This window comes from Artemia franciscana, chromosome 14 (genome assembly GCF_032884065.1).
Source record: "Artemia franciscana chromosome 14, ASM3288406v1, whole genome shotgun sequence".
NCBI classification, from domain to species: domain Eukaryota; kingdom Metazoa; phylum Arthropoda; class Branchiopoda; order Anostraca; family Artemiidae; genus Artemia; species Artemia franciscana.
In genome coordinates, this window is record NC_088876.1 from 17,066,211 (window position 1) to 17,086,887 (window position 20,677).

A 20,677-nucleotide genomic window follows, 5' to 3' on the forward strand; every position below is an offset into this window, starting at 1 on the left:
GTATTAGCAGAGTTTTTAACTAGTTTTCTTATTCATTTAAATTGTCAAAGGTGTTTTTCTATAGGGTGTCGGCTTGTGAGATGCTTCAAACAGGCTAAATTGGCTACTTAGGTCTACTTTTGCAGTATTAGCAGAGTTTTTAACTAGTTTTCTTATTCATTTAAAATGTCAAGGTGTTTTCTATAGGGTGTTGGCTTGTGAGATGTTTCAAACAGGCTAAATTGGATACTTAGGTCTACTTTTGCAGTATTAGCAGAGTTTTTAACTAGTTTTCTTATTCATTTAAATTGTCAAAGGTGTTTTCTATAGGGTGTTGGCTTGTGAGATGTTTCAAACAGGCTAAATTGGATACTTAGGTCTACTTTTGCAGTATTAGCAGAGTTTTTAACTAGTTTTCTTATTCATTTAAATTGTCAAAGGTGTTTTTCTATAGGGTGTCGGCTTGTGAGATGCTTCAAACAGGCTAAATTGGCTACTTAGGTCTACTTTTGCAGTATTAGCAGAGTTTTTAACTAGTTTTCTTATTCATTTAAATTGTCAAAGGTGTTTTCTATAGGGTGTTGGCTTGTGAGATGTTTCAAACAGGCTAAATTGGATACTTGGTCTACTTTTGCAGTATTAGCAGAGTTTTTAACTAGTTTTCTTATTCATTTAAATTGTCAAAGGTGTTTTCTATAGGGTGTTGGCTTGTGAGATGTTTCAAACAGGCTAAATTGGATACTTAGGTCTACTTTTGCAGTATTAGCAGAGTTTTTAACTAGTTTTCTTATTCATTTAAATTGTCAAAGGTGTTTTCTATAGGGTGTTGGCTTGTGAGATGTTTCAAACAGGCTAAATTGGCTACTTAGGTCTACTTTTGCAGTATTAGCAGAGTTTTTAACTAGTTTTCTTATTCATTTAAATTGTCAAAGGTGTTTTCTATAGGGTGTTGGCTTGTGAGATGTTTCAAACAGGCTAAATTGGATACTTAAGTCTACTTTTGCAGTATTAGCAGAGTTTTTAACTAGTTTTCTTATTCATTTAAATTGTCAAAGGTGTTAAATTGTCAAAGAACAATAGGGAATTTTTTAAGACAGTGGGAAACAAATTAGAATGAATATTGTGGCCCTATGTCCAAGGGCCGTCCTCAGCAATACAAATAAGAAAAAACAACTTACGAGAGGATAAAATCAATAAAACTAAAATGAACAATTTTTCAAAACAGTCCCAGCATCCTTACCTCAGCGAAGTTCAACCAGGACTGAAAAATAAATTGTTATGAAACGAGGCAATTCAATGAAATGAAAGAAAATGATTTAAAAACAAGTTTTAATGCCAGCCTAGATTTTTTCGCTGCCGATCTTATAGGTCTATTTGTGACAGGTTCTGTCTTAATATCTATTGTTTTTTTAGAATATTTTGTAAGGTCATTTTTAATTAAATTTGTGTATAAAGCATTCAGTTAATATTCTCCTAAATCCCTATTTAAGGAAATATTATTATTAATCTTAAGTCTGATTTCAATTGCTTCTCGAACTACTTGCTTTATGCCTAGATCATTGCTAATAGTGGTGGATTCTTCAAAAAGTATTTTGTGGCTAGGATTTTCGAAAACATGGCTACTTAAAGTAGAATCAAAAGAAACGGAAGTAATATTATTAGAATATTAATATTCTAATATTAATATTAATTAGAATATTCTTATTAAATATTATTAATATTATTCTAATTAAATATTAATGCTATTTAATAACTTAAAACTCACAGCCGTAAGTTGAATAAGACCTGTCTTCAAAGCCAAAGGGGTGTGTAACTATCCCCTGTTAACAGAATATAGTTGAGCGAGAAATGAATTTATACAATTCAGATCAAATCAGATACACTAATCCGCTCATATAGTTATATAAATTTAGTCACACTAAAATAGACCGGTTTTACTCACAGTTCATAAATAAATGTTTCAAACAGGCTAAATTGGATACTTAGGTCTACTTTTGCAGTATTAGCAGAGTTTTTAACTAGTTTTCTTAGTCATTTAAATTGTCAAAGGTGTTTTCTATAGGGTGTTGGCTTGTGAGATGTTTCAAACAGGCTAAATTGGATACTTAGGTCTACTTTTGCAGTATTAGCAGAGTTTTTAACTAGTTTTCTTATTCATTTAAATTGTCAAAGGTGTTTTTCTATAGGGTGTCGGCTTGTGAGATGCTTCAAACAGGCTAAATTGGCTACTTAGGTCTACTTTTGCAGTATTAGCAGAGTTTTTAACTAGTTTTCTTATTCATTTAAAATGTCAAGGTGTTTTCTATAGGGTGTTGGCTTGTGAGATGTTTCAAACAGGCTAAATTGGATACTTAGGTCTACTTTTGCAGTATTAGCAGAGTTTTTAACTAGTTTTCTTATTCATTTAAATTGTCAAAGGTGTTTTCTATAGGGTGTTGGCTTGTGAGATGTTTCAAACAGGCTAAATTGGATACTTAGGTCTACTTTTGCAGTATTAGCAGAGTTTTTAACTAGTTTTCTTATTCATTTAAATTGTCAAAGGTGTTTTTCTATAGGGTGTCGGCTTGTGAGATGCTTCAAACAGGCTAAATTGGCTACTTAGGTCTACTTTTGCAGTATTAGCAGAGTTTTTAACTAGTTTTCTTATTCATTTAAATTGTCAAAGGTGTTTTCTATAGGGTGTTGGCTTGTGAGATGTTTCAAACAGGCTAAATTGGATACTTGGTCTACTTTTGCAGTATTAGCAGAGTTTTTAACTAGTTTTCTTATTCATTTAAATTGTCAAAGGTGTTTTCTATAGGGTGTTGGCTTGTGAGATGTTTCAAACAGGCTAAATTGGATACTTAGGTCTACTTTTGCAGTATTAGCAGAGTTTTTAACTAGTTTTCTTATTCATTTAAATTGTCAAAGGTGTTTTCTATAGGGTGTTGGCTTGTGAGATGTTTCAAACAGGCTAAATTGGCTACTTAGGTCTACTTTTGCAGTATTAGCAGAGTTTTTAACTAGTTTTCTTATTCATTTAAATTGTCAAAGGTGTTTTCTATAGGGTGTTGGCTTGTGAGATGTTTCAAACAGGCTAAATTGGATACTTAAGTCTACTTTTGCAGTATTAGCAGAGTTTTTAACTAGTTTTCTTATTCATTTAAATTGTCAAAGGTGTTTTCTATAGGGTGTTGGCTTGTGAGATGTTTCAAACAGGCTAAATTGGCTACTTAGGTCTACTTTTGCAGTATTAGCAGAGTTTTTAACTAGTTTTCTTATTCATTTAAATTATCAAAGGTGTTTTCTATAGGGTGTTGGCTTGTGAGATGTTTCAAACAGGCTAAATTGGATACTTAGGTCTACTTTTGCAGTATTAGCAGAGTTTTTAACTAGTTTTCTTATTCATTTAAATTGTCAAAGGTGTTTTTCTATAGGGTGTCGGCTTGTGAGATGCTTCAAACAGGCTAAATTGGCTACTTAGGTCTACTTTTGCAGTATTAGCAGAGTTTTTAACTAGTTTTCTTATTCATTTAAATTGTCAAAGGTGTTTTCTATAGGGTGTTGGCTTGTGAGATGTTTCAAACAGGCTAAATTGGATACTTAGGTCTACTTTTGCAGTATTAGCAGAGTTTTTAACTAGTTTTCTTATTCATTTAAATTGTCAAAGGTGTTTTTCTATAGGGTGTCGGCTTGTGAGATGCTTCAAACAGGCTAAATTGGCTACTTAGGTCTACTTTTGCAGTATTAGCAGAGTTTTTAACTAGTTTTCTTATTCATTTAAATTGTCAAAGGTGTTTTCTATAGGGTGTTGGCTTGTGAGATGTTTCAAACAGGCTAAATTGGATACTTAGGTCTACTTTTGCAGTATTAGCAGAGTCTCTAATAAGTTTTCTTCTTCATTTAAATTCTCAAAGGTGTTTTCTATAGGGTGTTGGCTTGTGAGATGTTTCAAACAGGCTAAATTGGCTACTTAGGTCTACTTTTGCAGTATCAGCAGAATTTCTAATAAGTTTCCTTATTCATTTAAATTATCAAAGGTGTTTTTTTATAGGGTGTTGGCTTGTGAGATGTTTCAGACAGGCTAAATTGGCTACTTAGGTCTACTTTTGTAGTACCAGCAGAATTTCTAATTCTGCACATACACTTCAAGTAAGAAAAATACTTATCTCTATAGTCAGAATTGCATCCTGAATCCAAAGTTATTGTGCATTTGCATCAGAAAGGAAATTTATATTCACCATATACAGACCTAGCCTATACCAATTCAGGGTATATATTTGCACGTTAGTGAGTATATGTGTATGTATGTGTATATGTATGTATGTGTATATGTATGTGTGTATGTATATGTATGTATATGTATATGTATATATATATATATATATATATATATATATATATATATATATATATATATATATATATATATATATATATATATATATATATGTATATATGTAAGCCCTATAGATAGGTAGAGTAGCTCCATAGGAGGCTTAGGCCAAGTAGGACCTTGTCCCAGTGGGGCCCATAATAGAAACTGGGAAACCCTCCCCTGGGGGTCATAATTTCAGGTGGAGGAGGAAGAAGGCCCCTCAAATGTACACTCAGCAGGGCCAACTGCCGTGTTCACGCGTCAGATGAGTTACAAACCTTCTCCCAGTAATGGGTTAAATTGCATGGTGAAGCAGAACACCATCGTGGGAGGATCCTCTATAGGAGGACAACTGCGGCAGGGCGTAAGATCCAGATTTATGGACAACGGCCTCTGTAAAGGGCTGCCTCGACCCTTTCGGGGTACCTGCAAGACTGGGAAACTTGCGGTCAATTTTTCCCACTTGAGGAGTGGCGCCCCTCGAGGAAATTATAGCCTAGTAAACAACACAGCACTCGTACGGGATTCTGATTATTGGATAATTTTCTGGGCTTGGTTTGTTTTGATGGGCGTTTTCGGGCTGAAAAACCTCTTCCTAGCTAATTTATCTACTATGGGCTGCCTTCCCCGTAGTAGCATAATATTTGTAGGCATGAATATATAATGAGTCGGAGGTAATAGGCTTTGGACTGTCTGTGCAGGATTTCGACTCTTGTTGATAGAAGAGCATCGCCAAGTGCTGAAAACCATGTTGTGACCAAGATGGGCCCAGGATTGCACAAAGCCTCCAACTTACTGGAGGTCCCAGGGACTTCTTGCTGTCCGGTTCTAAGCCGGCTTAAGCGCTTCGGTGTAGACTTGAGAAGATATGTTGGTCCCCATCCTGCACTGGTATCCGGGATCACTGCTTTTCTTGAGGCCAAAATAATTTCAAAGATTTAAAGAACATGAAAATTGGAACTTGGAATGTTACGACGTTAAAAAATGACTATCGCATCGACATTTTGACTGACGAATTCAGACGGTTTGAACTGGATTTATTAGGAGTTTCAGAAACTCATATCCCAGGGGTAGGAAGCATGAAATTATGTGACATAGAATTTGTTTACTCAGGAAGGAAGGATGGGGTACATAGACAGGGAGTAGGGCTCATGATGAATAAGGAAGCTGCTAAGTCTTGTTTAGGCTGGGAAGGTATTAATAATAGAATACTAATTGCTCATTTTATGACTAAAAAGTTTAGGGTATCAGTTATAGTAGTATATGCCCCCATTGAACCAACCGATGGAGATACTAGTGACTCAGATGAATTTTACTTACAGTTACAGGAGCAAATAGACAGGGTACCAGGTAGAAATATGGTGTTTTTGCTAGGAGATTTTAATGCCCAGGTTGGTAGAAATAGGGACAGATGGTATCCTAGCCTAGGTAATTTTGGTGTAGGAAAAGAAAACAGTAATGGCTATAGGCTTTTGCAATTTTGTAGGTATAACAACCTAGTTATAACCAATACGGTGTTTGGTCACAAAATGGCCCATAAGTTGACATGGTATTCACGTGATGGTAAGACAGCAAACCTTATTGATTATGTTATTGTAAACAGAAGACTAGCAGGATCAATACAAGATACTAGGGTGTATAGGAGTGCCGTTATTGATGTTAAAAGTAAAGATCACCATCTAGTAGTGTCTAAGGTTAATTTAAAGCTGAAATTTCGGAAGAGTAACTCCCTCCCGGAAAGTTATGATGTTGGTAGACTTCAGGATGAAAATTTGAGAAAAAAATTCCAGGAACAGTTGAGTACTAAACTTGAGGGTTTAAAATTTGACAATGTGGAAGATGGATGGAATAATTTCAGAAAAACAATTTGTGAAGTTGCTGATGGTGTCCTAGGGAAGAGTGCTAAGACAGCAACTAGGAATATTAGTGAAAAAGCTTTAGGTTTAATAGAGAGTAGAAGGGGTTTGTATAAGAATTATCTGAGCGATAGGTCGTATGAAAACAAAAGGAATGTAAAGAAAGTGGAGAAAGCATTAAAATATGAACTAAGGAGATGTGAAATGGAGGCGATGGATAAAATTGCTGAGGATCTGGAAGATGCGGCTAGACGGCATAATAGTAAAATATTATACTGGCATGTTAATAAATTGAAAGGGAGTAGCCGATCCGGACTAGTCCCAGTTAAAGATAGAAATGGGGTCACAATTAGTGATAAGGAAAAAGTTAAAGAAAGATGGGTGGAACATTTTGAGAATGTGCTAAACCGAGATACAGTTGCAGGAAAAGATTTAGATGAAAATGAAAAAGTTTGTGATACGTTGGATGTGAAGGAAGATTTGTTTAGTGAGGAAGAATTAGCGACAGTACTAGAAGGATTAAAAAATAATAAGGCCCCAGGTGCTGATAGTATGATTAATGAGTTCCTTAAATATGGTGGCTCTGAGGTTAGGAATAAGCTACTGAAGATTATGAACATGATTTTTGAAAAAGGGGAAGTACCCAATGATTTTAGGAAAACCTTAATTAAACCACTGTATAAGAAAGGTGACAAGAGTGAATGTCGGAATTATCGAGGCATTAGTCTGGTCTCTGTAGGTAGCAAATTACTGAGTAATATGATACTTTTTAGACTGAGACATGCGGTAGACAAAGTTTTAAGGGAAGAACAATGCGGTTTTAGAAAAGGTAGAGGATGTGTCGACCATGTTTTCACTCTTAGGTTAATAATTGAGAAGTCCCTTCGTTGTCAAACACCTTTGGTCCTTAGTTTTATCGATTATGAGCAAGCTTTCGATTCTGTTGATAGAACAGCGTTAACAAAGGTCTTATCGTTATATGGTATACCAGAAAAATACATTAAAGTGATTTGCGCTATGTACGAGAATAATACTGCTGCGGTTAAGGTAGGAAATGAGGTTAGCAACTGGTTTTGTATTAAATCAGGAGTTAAGCAGGGTTGTGTTCTATCCCCCTTTATATGGATCATTTTGATGGACTTCGTCTTAAGGAGCACAGGAAAGGCAATTGGAGACCATGGAATCAAATGGGGAGGAAGAACGCTCCTGGACTTAGATTATGCTGATGATTTAAGCATATTAGATGAAAGTGTGAGCAAAATGAATGAATTTTTAGAGGTTTTACGAGTTCAGGGTGCTAAAATAGGCTTGAAAATTAATGTTAAGAAGACTAAGTCACTAAGGTTAGGAATAAGTGAAGATGAACAGGTGACCTTAGGTAACGAAAAGATTGATCAGGTTGGGAGCTTCAGTTACCTTGGTAGTATTATTAGTAAAGATGGTGGGAGCAGTGAAAGATGTTAAAAGTAGAATAGCTAAAGCTCAAGGTGTTTTTTCACAGTTAAAAAAAGTTTGGAAGAATAGAAAGATAAGCCTACAAACCAAGATTAGAATATTGGAAGCTACAGTGATGACAGTGGTCAAATATGGCTCTGAAGCATGGACACTCCGAAAAGCAGATGAAAATTTACTAGATGTTTTCCAGAGAAATTGCCTACGGATTGTTCTGGGTACCCGGCTGACTGACCGTATTTCAAACAGTAGGTTGTACGAAAAGTGTGGTTCAATCCCGCTTTCTGGGGCTATAATGAAAGAAAGGTTGAGATGGCTAGGCCACGTTCTACGGATGAAGGATGACAGATTACCGAAGATTGTCCTTTTTGGCCAACCGTCTGGGGCTACACGGAAAGCAGGTCGTCCTTGTCTGGGTTGGGAGGATGTCATAAATAAGGATTTAAAGGAAATGGGAACTTCCTGGGAGGGTGTAAAGAGGGAGGCTTTAAATAGATTAGGTTGGAGGAGGAGCGTGCGTAGCTGTGTTGGCCTCAGGCGGCTTGGTGCTGCAGTGAGTTATTAGTAGTAGTAGTAGTAGTAGTCATAAATATCCAATTCAAACCAAATCCTTTTACTTTGAACTCTAAATCAATATAATCCAGTTATTTGAGATGTTCTCACTTTGAAAGCTAGTTCAGTACTGAACCGGGCTTGGTGAGAGAAACTAATGTTTTTTCCTTAATTTTCCTTTAGGGTTGGTATTCTTTTAGCCAGCGCGTCCTAAATTATTTGCTTGTTCATTTGGCTCATCCTGGCCAAAAAACTTACGGCTGTGAGTTTTAAACCGATTAGGAACGTAAATTTCTTACCCGGTTTACACCCCTCTCCCCTGATAAAAAAATTTGCCATCGTTTTGCCATAGAAAACGACACTGGAAAGTTCTGACTTATTGGACTCCCAGGTTCAAACATACCACCGACCTTTTCCACAACAAAGGCCATCTCTACGCAATTGGCAAAATGTACAGTCTACGGCACTTGCCCCAGAGGTTAAGGGGGATCATGCCATCCCTGCGGGCATACTAATTGGACCGTTTGACTATTCTAAACAAAATTCTTCTCTCAAAATTTGGATCAATTGTCATCGGAGATTGCAAAAAATGTATAGCAAAAATAGCAAACAATAGCATAAGAAGAAGCTGTTTGTTCACCCAATCCTTTTCAACTCTGAGGAAGTGCGCTAGAGCTTTCAATTTCCCATCAAATGAGCCTGCTCCTAGGTTTTTACGGTCAACCTGTCCATACGAAATAGCGGGGATAAAAAGAAAAAAGGTATCTTTTCAGATGCGAATAACCATAGCGGATACAATAATGTATCTCAAATTACTAAAACAATTGACGTCCCTGAGACACTGAAGGAGCTTATAGACCAAAGAATAAAATTAACTCAGTGAATAAAAACAAAAGGGAGAATAGATCGTAAAGATTTAGAATTCTACAAAAGGCACAAGGTTACAAAATTGACCAGACCCTCGTTACCACTTCCTTGATTAATACAGACAATTTTTAAATCCGGCTTCTTTGACGGCTTTAAAAGTGTTCCGGATGGACTCAGTAAAAAAGATACCTCAAAGAGTAGCTATACTTGAAAAATAAACAAAAGGTACTTACTATTTTGCGAGTATCCTTGAAACCTCTAAGAATAATTCACCAACTGTAGCTAGCTCATCTTGTGACCATTCGTTGTCAGGTCTTCTTAATGCTAAAACCAGTTTCTTTTATCAAATACATAGTCAAACCTTTTCACAAGGGATTAGAAGGCCCTTTACCTTAAAAAGTGTCCAAGGATCCTTCTCCTGTAAAGTTTCACCAGAAATTGTTTAATATAAGATAAGAATTGAGGTTCGGACACTGTGAAGATGTTTGAAACTGAACTAAACCTCCCACAGTTAGAACCAATGGTCCGTGGGGGCCCATAAGGGAAGGGGCAGGGGGTGTCAGCCCCCCTAGCTGAGTGAAGCTGCTTTATATTTTTATATTTAAGATTTGGAATTTCCATTATACAGCATTGGAAGTACCGATTAGACCAGGTAAGCCCTCCCTAAATTCAGCGTATGGGTGCCCATGCAACGGTCCCATGAAAATCTGATAAGTTCCGGTAAATAAATGAAATTTTCTCTTCAAGTTAGTTATAGTTCACTGGGCTTTGGGGAAATGCCAGTCCACAACCATGACCAACTATGCAATCCTATTTGTTCTACTCGCAAGTAAATCTTAGAAACTTAAATGTTGAGTAACTGGTTTGCATACAAAATTCCAATTATGATCTAAAGTTCATTTTACCAGTGTTGGCACGTTTTCAGAAAGGTGAAGCTGTAGGTGGCACATGGGCCGATTATTCTTTTTCATATAACATCATACTCAAATCATCTGAAAAGCTACTGGTATTAGAATCCAAATTGAAAACAGTTGAAAATAATAATCGAAACGTTTTATGACTTACTTCACGATCGTCAATGCAGAACTACCCACTGTGAATTTGCTACAAAAGTTTGGGTCGAGGGAGGGTCTTAACATGGGGAGGAATATCGTAAAATGTACCTCGCAGGTGATGTACTGACGCTGTTGGATAGTGTCTGTAAAAACGCAGAAATCTATCAGGAATTTGGATTGGATTTGGGGTTTATTTTTCAACTCTTCATCTCTTGATGGATTTAATTCTTAAAATCCGTAACGAAAAAATAGGTCTGATCACTGACGTGGATCAGCACTTATTCTTAGATAGATCCATGCGGGAAGGGTATGTTTTCCACGGGGATTGTGTTCTGGAAACCGGTCTGACTGGGCAACGAACCGGTGAAAACTCGAACGCGGTTTTTCTGGATATGAACTGCCTATAGGAAATGTCTCACAACTTTTTGCCGTGTGGGAATTACAAATGGCTGGAGAATCCTTGTGATCCAAGTTCCCCAATATTGCCACTGCTGAAGAGAAGGGACCATAAGGATGGTTTTTCCAAGTTGATGGTGTAATACTAGTGGAACTTCATGACTCTGAAAAGGATTTGCTTTCTCGTGCATAAACAAACCGTGTCTATGCATTCACTGAATCCACATAATATTTCTCTGGTAGAGAATGAGGGTATGCACTGGACACCTTCAAAACAAAAGCTTATTGCCGACCTTTTTCCGAAACAGAATATTGTTTAAGAACGTACACCACGTTCTTTTGCAGCGGATACTGGCCAACGGTTTCAAGGTCACAAACATTCATAGAGGCCACCAATTCGATCAGAAGCCGTACATGAAGACGTTCACTGACACCTTTGTCAGTAAGTGCTCTGAGAAAAAAAGAAGTTTGAAAAAAAATATTTAAGTTCATTTTCAATTCAGCCTGAGGTAAGATGCACGAAAATTCACGCCATAGGGGTTGTTGTGATGTTTTAACCGACCCAACAGAATGTGCCCAAATCATTGCCGATCCGACTTTCATATTGTTAACATATACTCCAATAGGGTCCTATTGCATAGCAAAAAAGGAGTGTAATTTTAAATAAAAATATTACCGCTGGCAGTGCCATTTTATAAATAAAAAAAAACTTATGTTGGAATTTTATTACAATATGTTTAAGCTCTAATCAACGAGGAAGGGGCAAGTTCAAATGCATCACAGATACACTGATTCACTCCTGTTAAAAGTTAAAACAGACAATCTTTTGCATGATTTGGAAATGGTGAGTACATTAGCTGTCGAGCGGACTATACCAATTAGGGTGAGTCCAATTATCCGGAGCTAGTGAAGCGCCAGGCTCCAAATAAGTTATCATTTTTAAAATCCGAGACGGGGAGGGACTTTATACCCCATGGTGTTGTTGCAGGTCCAAAGATGTACTGTGTGCAAACGCACAAAGAGGATATTGAAAAGTCTGCAAAGGGAAGCCTACAAACTAAGTCAAGCAAAATTTTTATATCAGTGTTTATAGAAACTGTGTAGAAAATTATTTAGTTCCAGGAATGAATATCATTGCCATTCGCTCTTTCAAATTTAAAAACTACATAGTTAGAGTTGAGAAAAACACTATGACAGTTATTTCACTGTAATTTTTATTTATATTTTCGGTGCTGTAATAACTGGAAAAGCAAATATTTGTTATATAATTCATTTTCAGTGAAACACCGACGACGCAGTAGGCTTTAGACTTTTACAGTTAGGAAAGGGGGCAGAAGCCAAACTCTTGTTCATAGTTAAACTATATATGTCTTAAACAGTCTGGGAAAGAACTAAAACAATTCAATTATTTTAGTGCGTTATGTATGTTTATTCGCTATGATTAGTTATTTAAGTTCTGCTCGTTTTGGGTTTTATTTATTCTTTAATAGTAAAAGATTTTTTTCGTTTTAAGCTCCATTTGTTTATTAGATTTCAGTTTTACTCGTTTTACGATTAATTTATTCATTTTTAGTAGCACCTGTTGCATATTTCTTTGCTATAATTGTTTATTGAATTTCTGCTGGTTTTGGGGTTTTATTTATTCTTTAATAGGAATTGATTTTTTTTTTTCGTTTTGAGCTTGATTTGCATATTAGATTTCAGTTTTACTCGTTTTAGGATTTATTTATTCATTTATATTAGTAACTGTTGTATATTTGTTTGCTAGGATTATTTATTTGGTTTCTGTTGGTTTTGAGTTTCATTTATCCTTAAACAGTAATTTTTGGTCGTTTGGAGTTGGAATTCTAATAAGTTTTTGTATGTGTTGATCTTAAGTTTGTTATGGCCTTTACGTTTTTTTTAAACTTCTTTTCGGAAAATTATTTTCAATTATATCACAGGGCCAAACTTTTAGTCAAAATTAATGTACCTATGAAAAGCCAAGATTCTATTCTATTTAAAACTTTTATTTTCAGCGGAAACTATAAGAAACTTGAAGCAAATAGTAAGAAGTATGTTAATTTACTAAAAAAAAAATCAAAACTCCGTGGGACCGTTGATTCGAATTGTTCTGATGTTTGGTAAAATTTCTATAATCTTCACGTCCACCGATCAAAAAAGAGCCAGACCATGTAGTTTCATTCTTAAAATAATTATGGAACATGTTGATTATATTCGCAACCCTATTCTGCAAAGCTCCAATTAAATTGAAGGAAAAAAAGGAGAATGACATTAAAACCTATAACAGGTAGAAAAAAATTGTCTAATAATTGAAAGTAAATAAATAAATAAGAGAAAACTAATACGAACTGAAGTGTCATTTGGGTCACGTGTGGGCCTTGTCATCTCCATCTGTTGGTTCTAGCAATCTGAGGAAAATTACAATTTTAAAATTTTTATCCGGTACTCCATGAGACTATGGGGGTGTCTGAAAGTAAATATGACACGAGGGGACACTTCCATCGCTTTTGACCTTTAAAGAAAGCAATAAAACTCTTAATTTCAGATTGAATTATTCCCCTCTCAAGTTTGTACGAGCATCTTTTCCGCACGAGGTGGCCGGAGAAAAAGTGCTGTACATTGGAAACACTTCGCTGTTTACTATTTCAACGATGGTTGTTTCTTAGCCGCTTCTAACATATTGCATACATACCGTTTTGATAACTTGGTTGCACAGCGTTTTTTCATGTAATTTAATTTCCTGCTCTGAATTCCATGAAGGTTTTAACGTGATACCCTTAGCCGTCCTTGAGATTTTGCGGACAAGCCATTTTGACAAACTTCAAGCGCATTGTATATTTTGAATTATTTCAAAATCTCCCTCAACATTCCCTACAATTATCAAATTGTGCCACTTGAATGTTATCTCAAATATTCTTAGGCTCATAGCTTTTGATGGGTGACATTATTCTTAAAGAACTTTAAACTTGCATTATTAACATCAACTATTATTCTTGTTAGCAGAATCATGATGATTAAAAGAGAACCCGCCTTCATTTTGCTTCAACGACTATAAGGGGTGACTCGGCCAAATAGTAAACTAAACTTTAAAAAACGGATAAGCTCCAATTCAAAGCTATTCTAATTCGATTACAATCGACACATGAAAAGCTTCTTATGCTGATTCCAAACATATGAAATTTATTAAGTTTAATGTTACTCGTAAAAAGCTATAAGATTGAGAAAATTTCACTGAATTTTGAAAAAGAGATAAAAAGATCCCAAACAGTCAAGTGATCGCAATTAAAGTCACACCATCAGATTTAGCATATCAAAGGACGCTGTTGTGGCGGTTTCAAGCTCCTATCGACAAAAATGGGGTATTTTGTATTTTTTGCCAGATAAAAGACCATAGATGCGTGTTTACTTATTGATTTTTTTTTTCAGGGGAGATCGTATCGGAGATCGGAGCAGAGCTCATTCAAACGAAAATCAAACGTTCTGGTGTCGTTTTACCAGAAAAATTGAGAACAACTATCCTCCCTCCTATGCTCTTTTCCTCCCCAAAGTCATCGATCTGAATTTAGATATAGCCATTTGATTTAGCATAGTTGATAGTCAATAAGTACGTCCTTGGGGATGACAAGACCCCCCATAGTCCCTTTCGAAAGGTCTATAAGTTACATAATATGTCTATTGTTCACATATATTATTTGCAATTGAGAAATATACGAATTTTACGGGGGGGGGGTTCTGCAGGTAGGAAAGTTGCAAGAACGAAATTTCCATGGGAAATTTTACACGGGGAGAGGGAAATTTTCTGGCATGATTTAAAAACCGTGATAAATTAAATAAAAAATTGTTTTCTTAACTGAAAATAAGTGGCAACATTAAAAGATAAAACGAACTGAAATTTTTCCATTTATAAAGGGGGGGGCTGTCCCTGCATCAATCCTCGCTCTTTACTCTAAAGTTTGATTTTTTGTCACCATTCTTTAAGAGAGCCAACTCAAACACGAGGGTCATTGAATTTGGATAAGAAATATTTTTTAAAAGCATTAAGACTGCAGCGTAAAGACGGTTGAGGTGGCGATAGCCCCCTCCCTCATATAGGGAATAATTTCTGTTCGTTTTAAATTTTGATGCTACTCCTTACTGTCAGTTGAAAAAAACCTGTATTTTTACTTAATTAAAGCTTAAAACGTAAAATTTGTCTTTTTTAAGATAAACTAAGACTACCACTTGCGTGACTATTGATGATGATGATGAAAAGGAAAACTATAAGGAATACCTTTGCATAGTGTTTCTGAATTATAGTATTCACAATTTAAAGGGACTCTGTAACTAAATACACAAAAAATCTTACGTGTGTATTCAATTGCAATCTTCAATGCTTTATTAACTGCTCCATATGTTATACATGTTCCAGGGCCATGAAAATTCACCCTAAAAGAAAATAAAAAATCAAAGAAATATAAATCTAAGCCACAAGCCTCTGAAATATAATGAATTTTTATGGGATCCTCAGCTTTCCCAATCTACTGGCATAGGTTATAACAAATTAAACTAACAATTAATTAAAAAGTACTAAATAAAAGCAATTTGCAGAAAAAAAGCATAACAGAACCAGAAATCATAAGGAAAAAGCAGAGGGAAAATGAAGAAACACCGATTTTTTTTATTGTGTTCAGAATTTTCTTTTGTGAGTGACAAATGGATGTCCTTGCGCAAGAGCTTCCTTAGCACAGGTAGAAGACAAGTAATTTTTTCCATTGTCTTAACACGAATTTTATATGTATTTGATTTCTATAAAAGCCCGTGCCCCAAAGTTAAAATGTTTTCAAAGTTACAACACATATTATCTATTAGGTTTTACCAGAAATCTCATTCCTAACAATATACATGGACCAAAATGCTCCTCAATTACATTGGCTATCCATCAAAACAAGCCCGCCTGTTGTAGTATGGGATATCAATGGCCGGATGGGACGCCTGAGGCTCAAAAGATTTCTTGTGGATACGAGCACTATACGTCATACGCATATTACAGCCGGCATATATTACCTTGACTCCAACAAGAACATAATTTGCATATTCAAACGGGGACATATTTTTCATACTCAGCTATAGTGTGGACACAAAGAACTTCAAATACATGTTCAGTTTACATAATATTTTTGTATAAAAGGGCCTTGAGAATGAAAGATTAATAACAGTATTGAATTTGATACAAATGAGATAACAAATTGAAAATGTGCCTTTTACTTCTAATGTGACTACTTTCGGATTTTTTAACATATGTTTAACGAGGAGGATGGGCCATCATAATTTTTTTATTATCAAAATGTATTTATAAACCGTTTATAGCTACTAAATTTCATAGTCTAACAGATTTATAAACTTTACCTATAATTTCTCCTTTAAGGAATATGTGTTTTTTAAACAAATTTTCAATTTTTTCATAGCAAAAACTATATAAATCCACTTTTTTAGTTGATTGTTCAATAAAAAATCTTGAACCAAGCTTTTACCAAAGCTAGCTCTGAGCACTTAGCCCTTATCAAAACGACAAATAAAGGAATTATAATTTTGAATGTTAGTCTGAATAAATCTCAGGCATTTATTATCGAATGCCCGTAGTCGTTTTTCTAGTTGCGCAGTGATGCTCCAAGTTTAACAACTATATGTGAGGACGGAGAGGACATTGCTATTATAAATTCTGAGCTCTAGCTTCTGGGAATATTTTTTCTTTCCCCAAACATTTCTAAGACAATTGAAGGCAGAGCCAGCCAATGCTATTCGGCACATAATTTCTCTTTCAGGATGGGCATCTTCCGTAAAAATGCGGCCGAGATATTTGAACTTTCTTCAGCTAAGTCAGGAATGACCACATTTTATTGGCAGGATGTTAGAGAAGGAGGCGAAGTTGGCGAGGACTTCGATGGAGGAGCTTTGGACGAAGGCTCAGGATAGGTCGTCGTGGTGAACCACTGTTGCTGCCTTATGCACTTTCAGGCGTGGAAGGACCTAAGTCTGAGTAAGTAAGTAAAAATAGAGCCTTTCAGTTTAATTATTCAATGGAACAGTACAATATCTACATAAGTTCTCCCATTGACAATGAGAAGGCTATTATCAGTGATTATATGAGAGATGTTCTTGGTTTTAAACAAAATATAATCAATGGTAAAAGTGCTGGAAGCACAAGTAGCAAGGATTGTGATATTTTTACCGAATATTCCATGGCTTCTCCCCGGACGGTTGTGTATTTCTTTAAATATCTAGAGTTTCTCTAAACTTCCTTCGTTGAAATATCAAAAGTTGACAATTGCAACGTTTCTCTCCTACATATTAAACTAAAAACCATTCAAGATCACATTCATCATCACAGTATATAGAATCTTCAATGTATATCTGTAAACAGTTCTCATTTGGAACTCTGTCAGTTAACATTAAGAACTGAATTAGGTGGTCGTTTAGTAATAATAAAAGATTTGACTGTGATTACATGTTATTTACGAACCATTCACTATTATATTTCAACTTCTGCAATTTTATATTTCGTTTTCCGATGTCGTGACTATACTTACAAAGAATTTCTCAATATTTACGTTGACAACCCTCACCTTGATGACCTTCTAGTGGAATATACACTTTCATATGTGTAATATTGACTTTAGTGCCCTCCGAATAAAATATCCTAAAACTTTTTGTAAATTTGTTTATTAATAGAATTGTATATACATAAAATGTTTTTTTCTTTTATTTAGATCTCTTCCTCTGCGTATACGACCGTTGTGCCACTTAAAACCAATTCATCATTATAGGTTGACATCTGCACTATTATGTTTTGTTTTTCGATGTTGTGGTTATACTTACAATGAATTTCTCAACATTTACGTAAACAACCCTCACCTGAATGACTTTTTAGTGGAGAATCCACTATCATACCTGTATAATATCATACCATATCAAAATACATCAATTTATATTATATCAAAATAAATTCAAATCCATCAGTTTAGTTTTCTGCGTTTCCAGTACACAAATCAATTTTATTCTGATCACTGAACTTAACCACTCTTCCAGATTGGGTTTTATTCAGCATATCACCTTTGCTAGTAAAAACATTACGTAGGTCAAGATTTGACTTTGCATATGAAAGAAGCTGTAAGCGTGGTTTTGTAAGCGTCGCAAAAAGTAGTATCCCAGATCCTTTCAAATCCTTCTTTTGTCTGAGAAGCAGTTTACGAAATTGTTAGTTGCGAAATTTTAGAACTGGGTTTGGCAGATGCTTTGCCAGTTCTTATTGCTGAAACAGCATCAGACTGAGTAATTGGTATGCGAAGAAATTTCTCAGCAAAAAGTGACATGAATCGACTTCCAGTGTTTACAATGGGGGGCATCTTTTTTCAACCCACATACAATAATTTGGTTGCTCAAAGCCTGTTGTTCAAAGCGATTATTTAATCTTGCCGAGTTGGACTGGAGAGGCCTGAAAAACCTTTTAAGGTCCTTCATGGATAACTCCAAGGTAATCTAAGAAGATTCAATAGAAAATATGCATTTGTTATAGTATTTCAAGATTTTTATGCACTAGATTACTAAGATCTAAATTGAGGGCAGTATACACATCCTACATGATTGCATCCAGCTTATCTGAAGAAATCATGCTGCATGATGCTACAAGACAGCCTGTTCATCTTTCATTTTCACTGCCTCATCTACCTAGGTAGAGATCTTAGCCAATATGAGGTCATTAAGTAAACCTTTTATTGTAGATTTAAAATTGTCAGAAAGCTAGCCTTTTATGTTTGGTTTTCCATCAGTTGAAGTGTAGACCTGAGTCTTCCTCCCAAAACAATTTAAATCCATGACGATACTAATCTCTTAGAAATAAACTAATATCTCGTTTAGGGTTGTTTCCAATCATACCAGAATAGATATTCGTTTCAATAAAGGAGTTACAGTCTTTAGTTTGTAATGCATATCCTCTATGCATTTAAAGCGGATTGCATAATCTACACTTTTCATCCTAATCGTCAGCAATTGTACACTCCTCAAAAGATGACCAGCTGCCCAATGTACACAAGCATAGTAGACATGTATAGAACATTCTTCAACTTTTGACTCTCTCACTACCAAATATAAACTTACTTGCGATTGATGAAGGTGGTTTTCTTTTCTAGTTCTAGAGTGGAGGAGTAACCGTGTGATCACGCTTCAAATCAATTAAATTCGTCGGGAAATTTTTTTAAATTGTCGACTTATTAGTTTTTCTCATGAAAAAATATAAACTGAAAAATCATTTGAATGGTTTTAAATCATCAATGAATTTCTAGGTAGTGTCCGAATGCAAGTCCACAATCTCATTTTGTTTTATTTCAATCAGTATTCCAAAAAAATGAGTAAATGCGTTTGGGCCACGACTCATAAGCACCATACAATAATTCAAACTTGGAGATTCATTTTTTATATTATCGTCAAGCATTTTCCGGGTCAACATTTTCATTTGCACTTATAACTTTTGAAATTGTTCATTTAGATTCAAACATTTTTCCCAAATCCCAAGACTCTGCATGATTTTATTTTCATAAATCGATCAATTTTGTCAAATCTTAACTCTCTAATAGCTGATTAAAGACTAACTAACAACAAAGACTAATTAACAAAGACTAGCCAACAAATCCAAAGATTTTTTCTACTTCGATTATCCTTAGAGAGAGAGAAGAGAGATAACCTACTAAAAATATATCTAGCAAGGAAAAAAAACTAGATTTAGAAACATTATTATTTCATCATTACAATAGCACATATATCACTCATTTTTGACATACTGATTCCAGCTATTATGCTCAGTATATTTCACTATTGCATCCAAAGCATTTTAAAGTCTGTGTATATACATTATATTAAGTTTTGCTGCAAAACATAACTGCTCTAACAATTTCAATTTGCTCAATTATATCACATGTCTCGCAAACATCTCATCTCATTCAAGGCTTAGTAAACTTTCTCTTGTAATTTCTACTGCTACGTTTCGTACTATTGTCCTTGTATCTTTGCTGCTGCCGACTCCACTATCAACTTCCAATAGTGTAAATAAGCCACTCATTATTTGCTAGTATGTCTTGTCAAATAAAAACTTGATGAAAAATATATATTCAAGCTGTTGTCTCCCTGAATTCTACTTTTATACTAATATAAAATACATTTAAAATCCTGCTTTATATTGGATCTGGTTGCTAGGGTCTCACGGGTATGTGTAAATTATGCACTAACAGGAATATGCAAATGAGGTATGCCACTCGTATTCATAGAATGTCCGGTTGTTAGGGAAGCAACCAGACATACCAACTTGCATAAAAGCCTGATTCGGCCTACTTACCCTTCACCTAGTAGTGTCAAGTCGGAATAATCTACCAGACTTGACTTCCCATCATTGTCCAAATGTAATGCGCAGCTATCTGTGTATGCACTCCGTGTTGTTTTTTTGGATCCTGGCTTTTTCACCACGTCAAATGTGGCAACTCCAACAAAATAAAAGACCGCAGTAAAGATGATTACGGATCTGGAATGAATTTAATGTATCAGGGGTTTAATATTATAACGAGAAAACTATGAGAGATATTAATTTTTTTTAAACAAAAGTTTTTCTGTGGGAAGTAATGTACGAAGTTAAAACTTAAAATAAACAAAATTATTGCTTCACAGTCTATCTAGAATATATGGATAAGACTAGTGAAAATAAATCATCTGATGATTTTTTAAAAATAATCTTTGCCCGTTCTTAATTCAAATTTAATGTAGAAACAACGCTACCGTGATCTCTTTTATTTTTTTCGGGGGAAGGGGCAGGCACCTTCATACATGGAGTTTCTGTTCGGACTAAGTAAGTCGCTCCTTTTTTCCGGTTGAATTTTTTCTTTTTTAACTTGTGACAATATTTTTATTAATGCCAGGCAATCCCCCTCCCTTCTCGTGTAAAATTTTTCATGAAACGTTCCCCCAGAAACTTTTCTTTCCGTGGAAAATCCTCCCCCCCCCCCTGGCAGAGAGTCCACCTCCAAAAATATACGAAAGTTTCCCAATAACTAATACTAGGCTATATGCGAATAATGGGCAAATTGAGTAACTTGCAACTCTTTCTTTGGAGACTATAGGAACCAAAAGAAACAATGAAT

General features: G+C 35.2%; 1 protein-coding gene across 1 annotated transcript in view; it reads right to left on the reverse strand.

Annotated features, from left to right (window-relative positions):
- The window catches only part of LOC136035403 (uncharacterized), a gene marked incomplete at its 5' end in the record, with an annotated part of 100,094 nt that extends 80,037 nt beyond the window's left edge, over positions 1 to 20,057 (reverse strand). Inside the window, 3 exon segments of the mRNA XM_065717184.1 lie at positions 9,297 to 9,387; positions 14,863 to 14,942; positions 19,882 to 20,057. Coding sequence (XP_065573256.1) covers positions 9,297 to 9,387; positions 14,863 to 14,942; positions 19,882 to 20,057 — 347 coding nt within the window.
- Between the last annotated feature and the right edge of the window lie 620 nt (positions 20,058 to 20,677).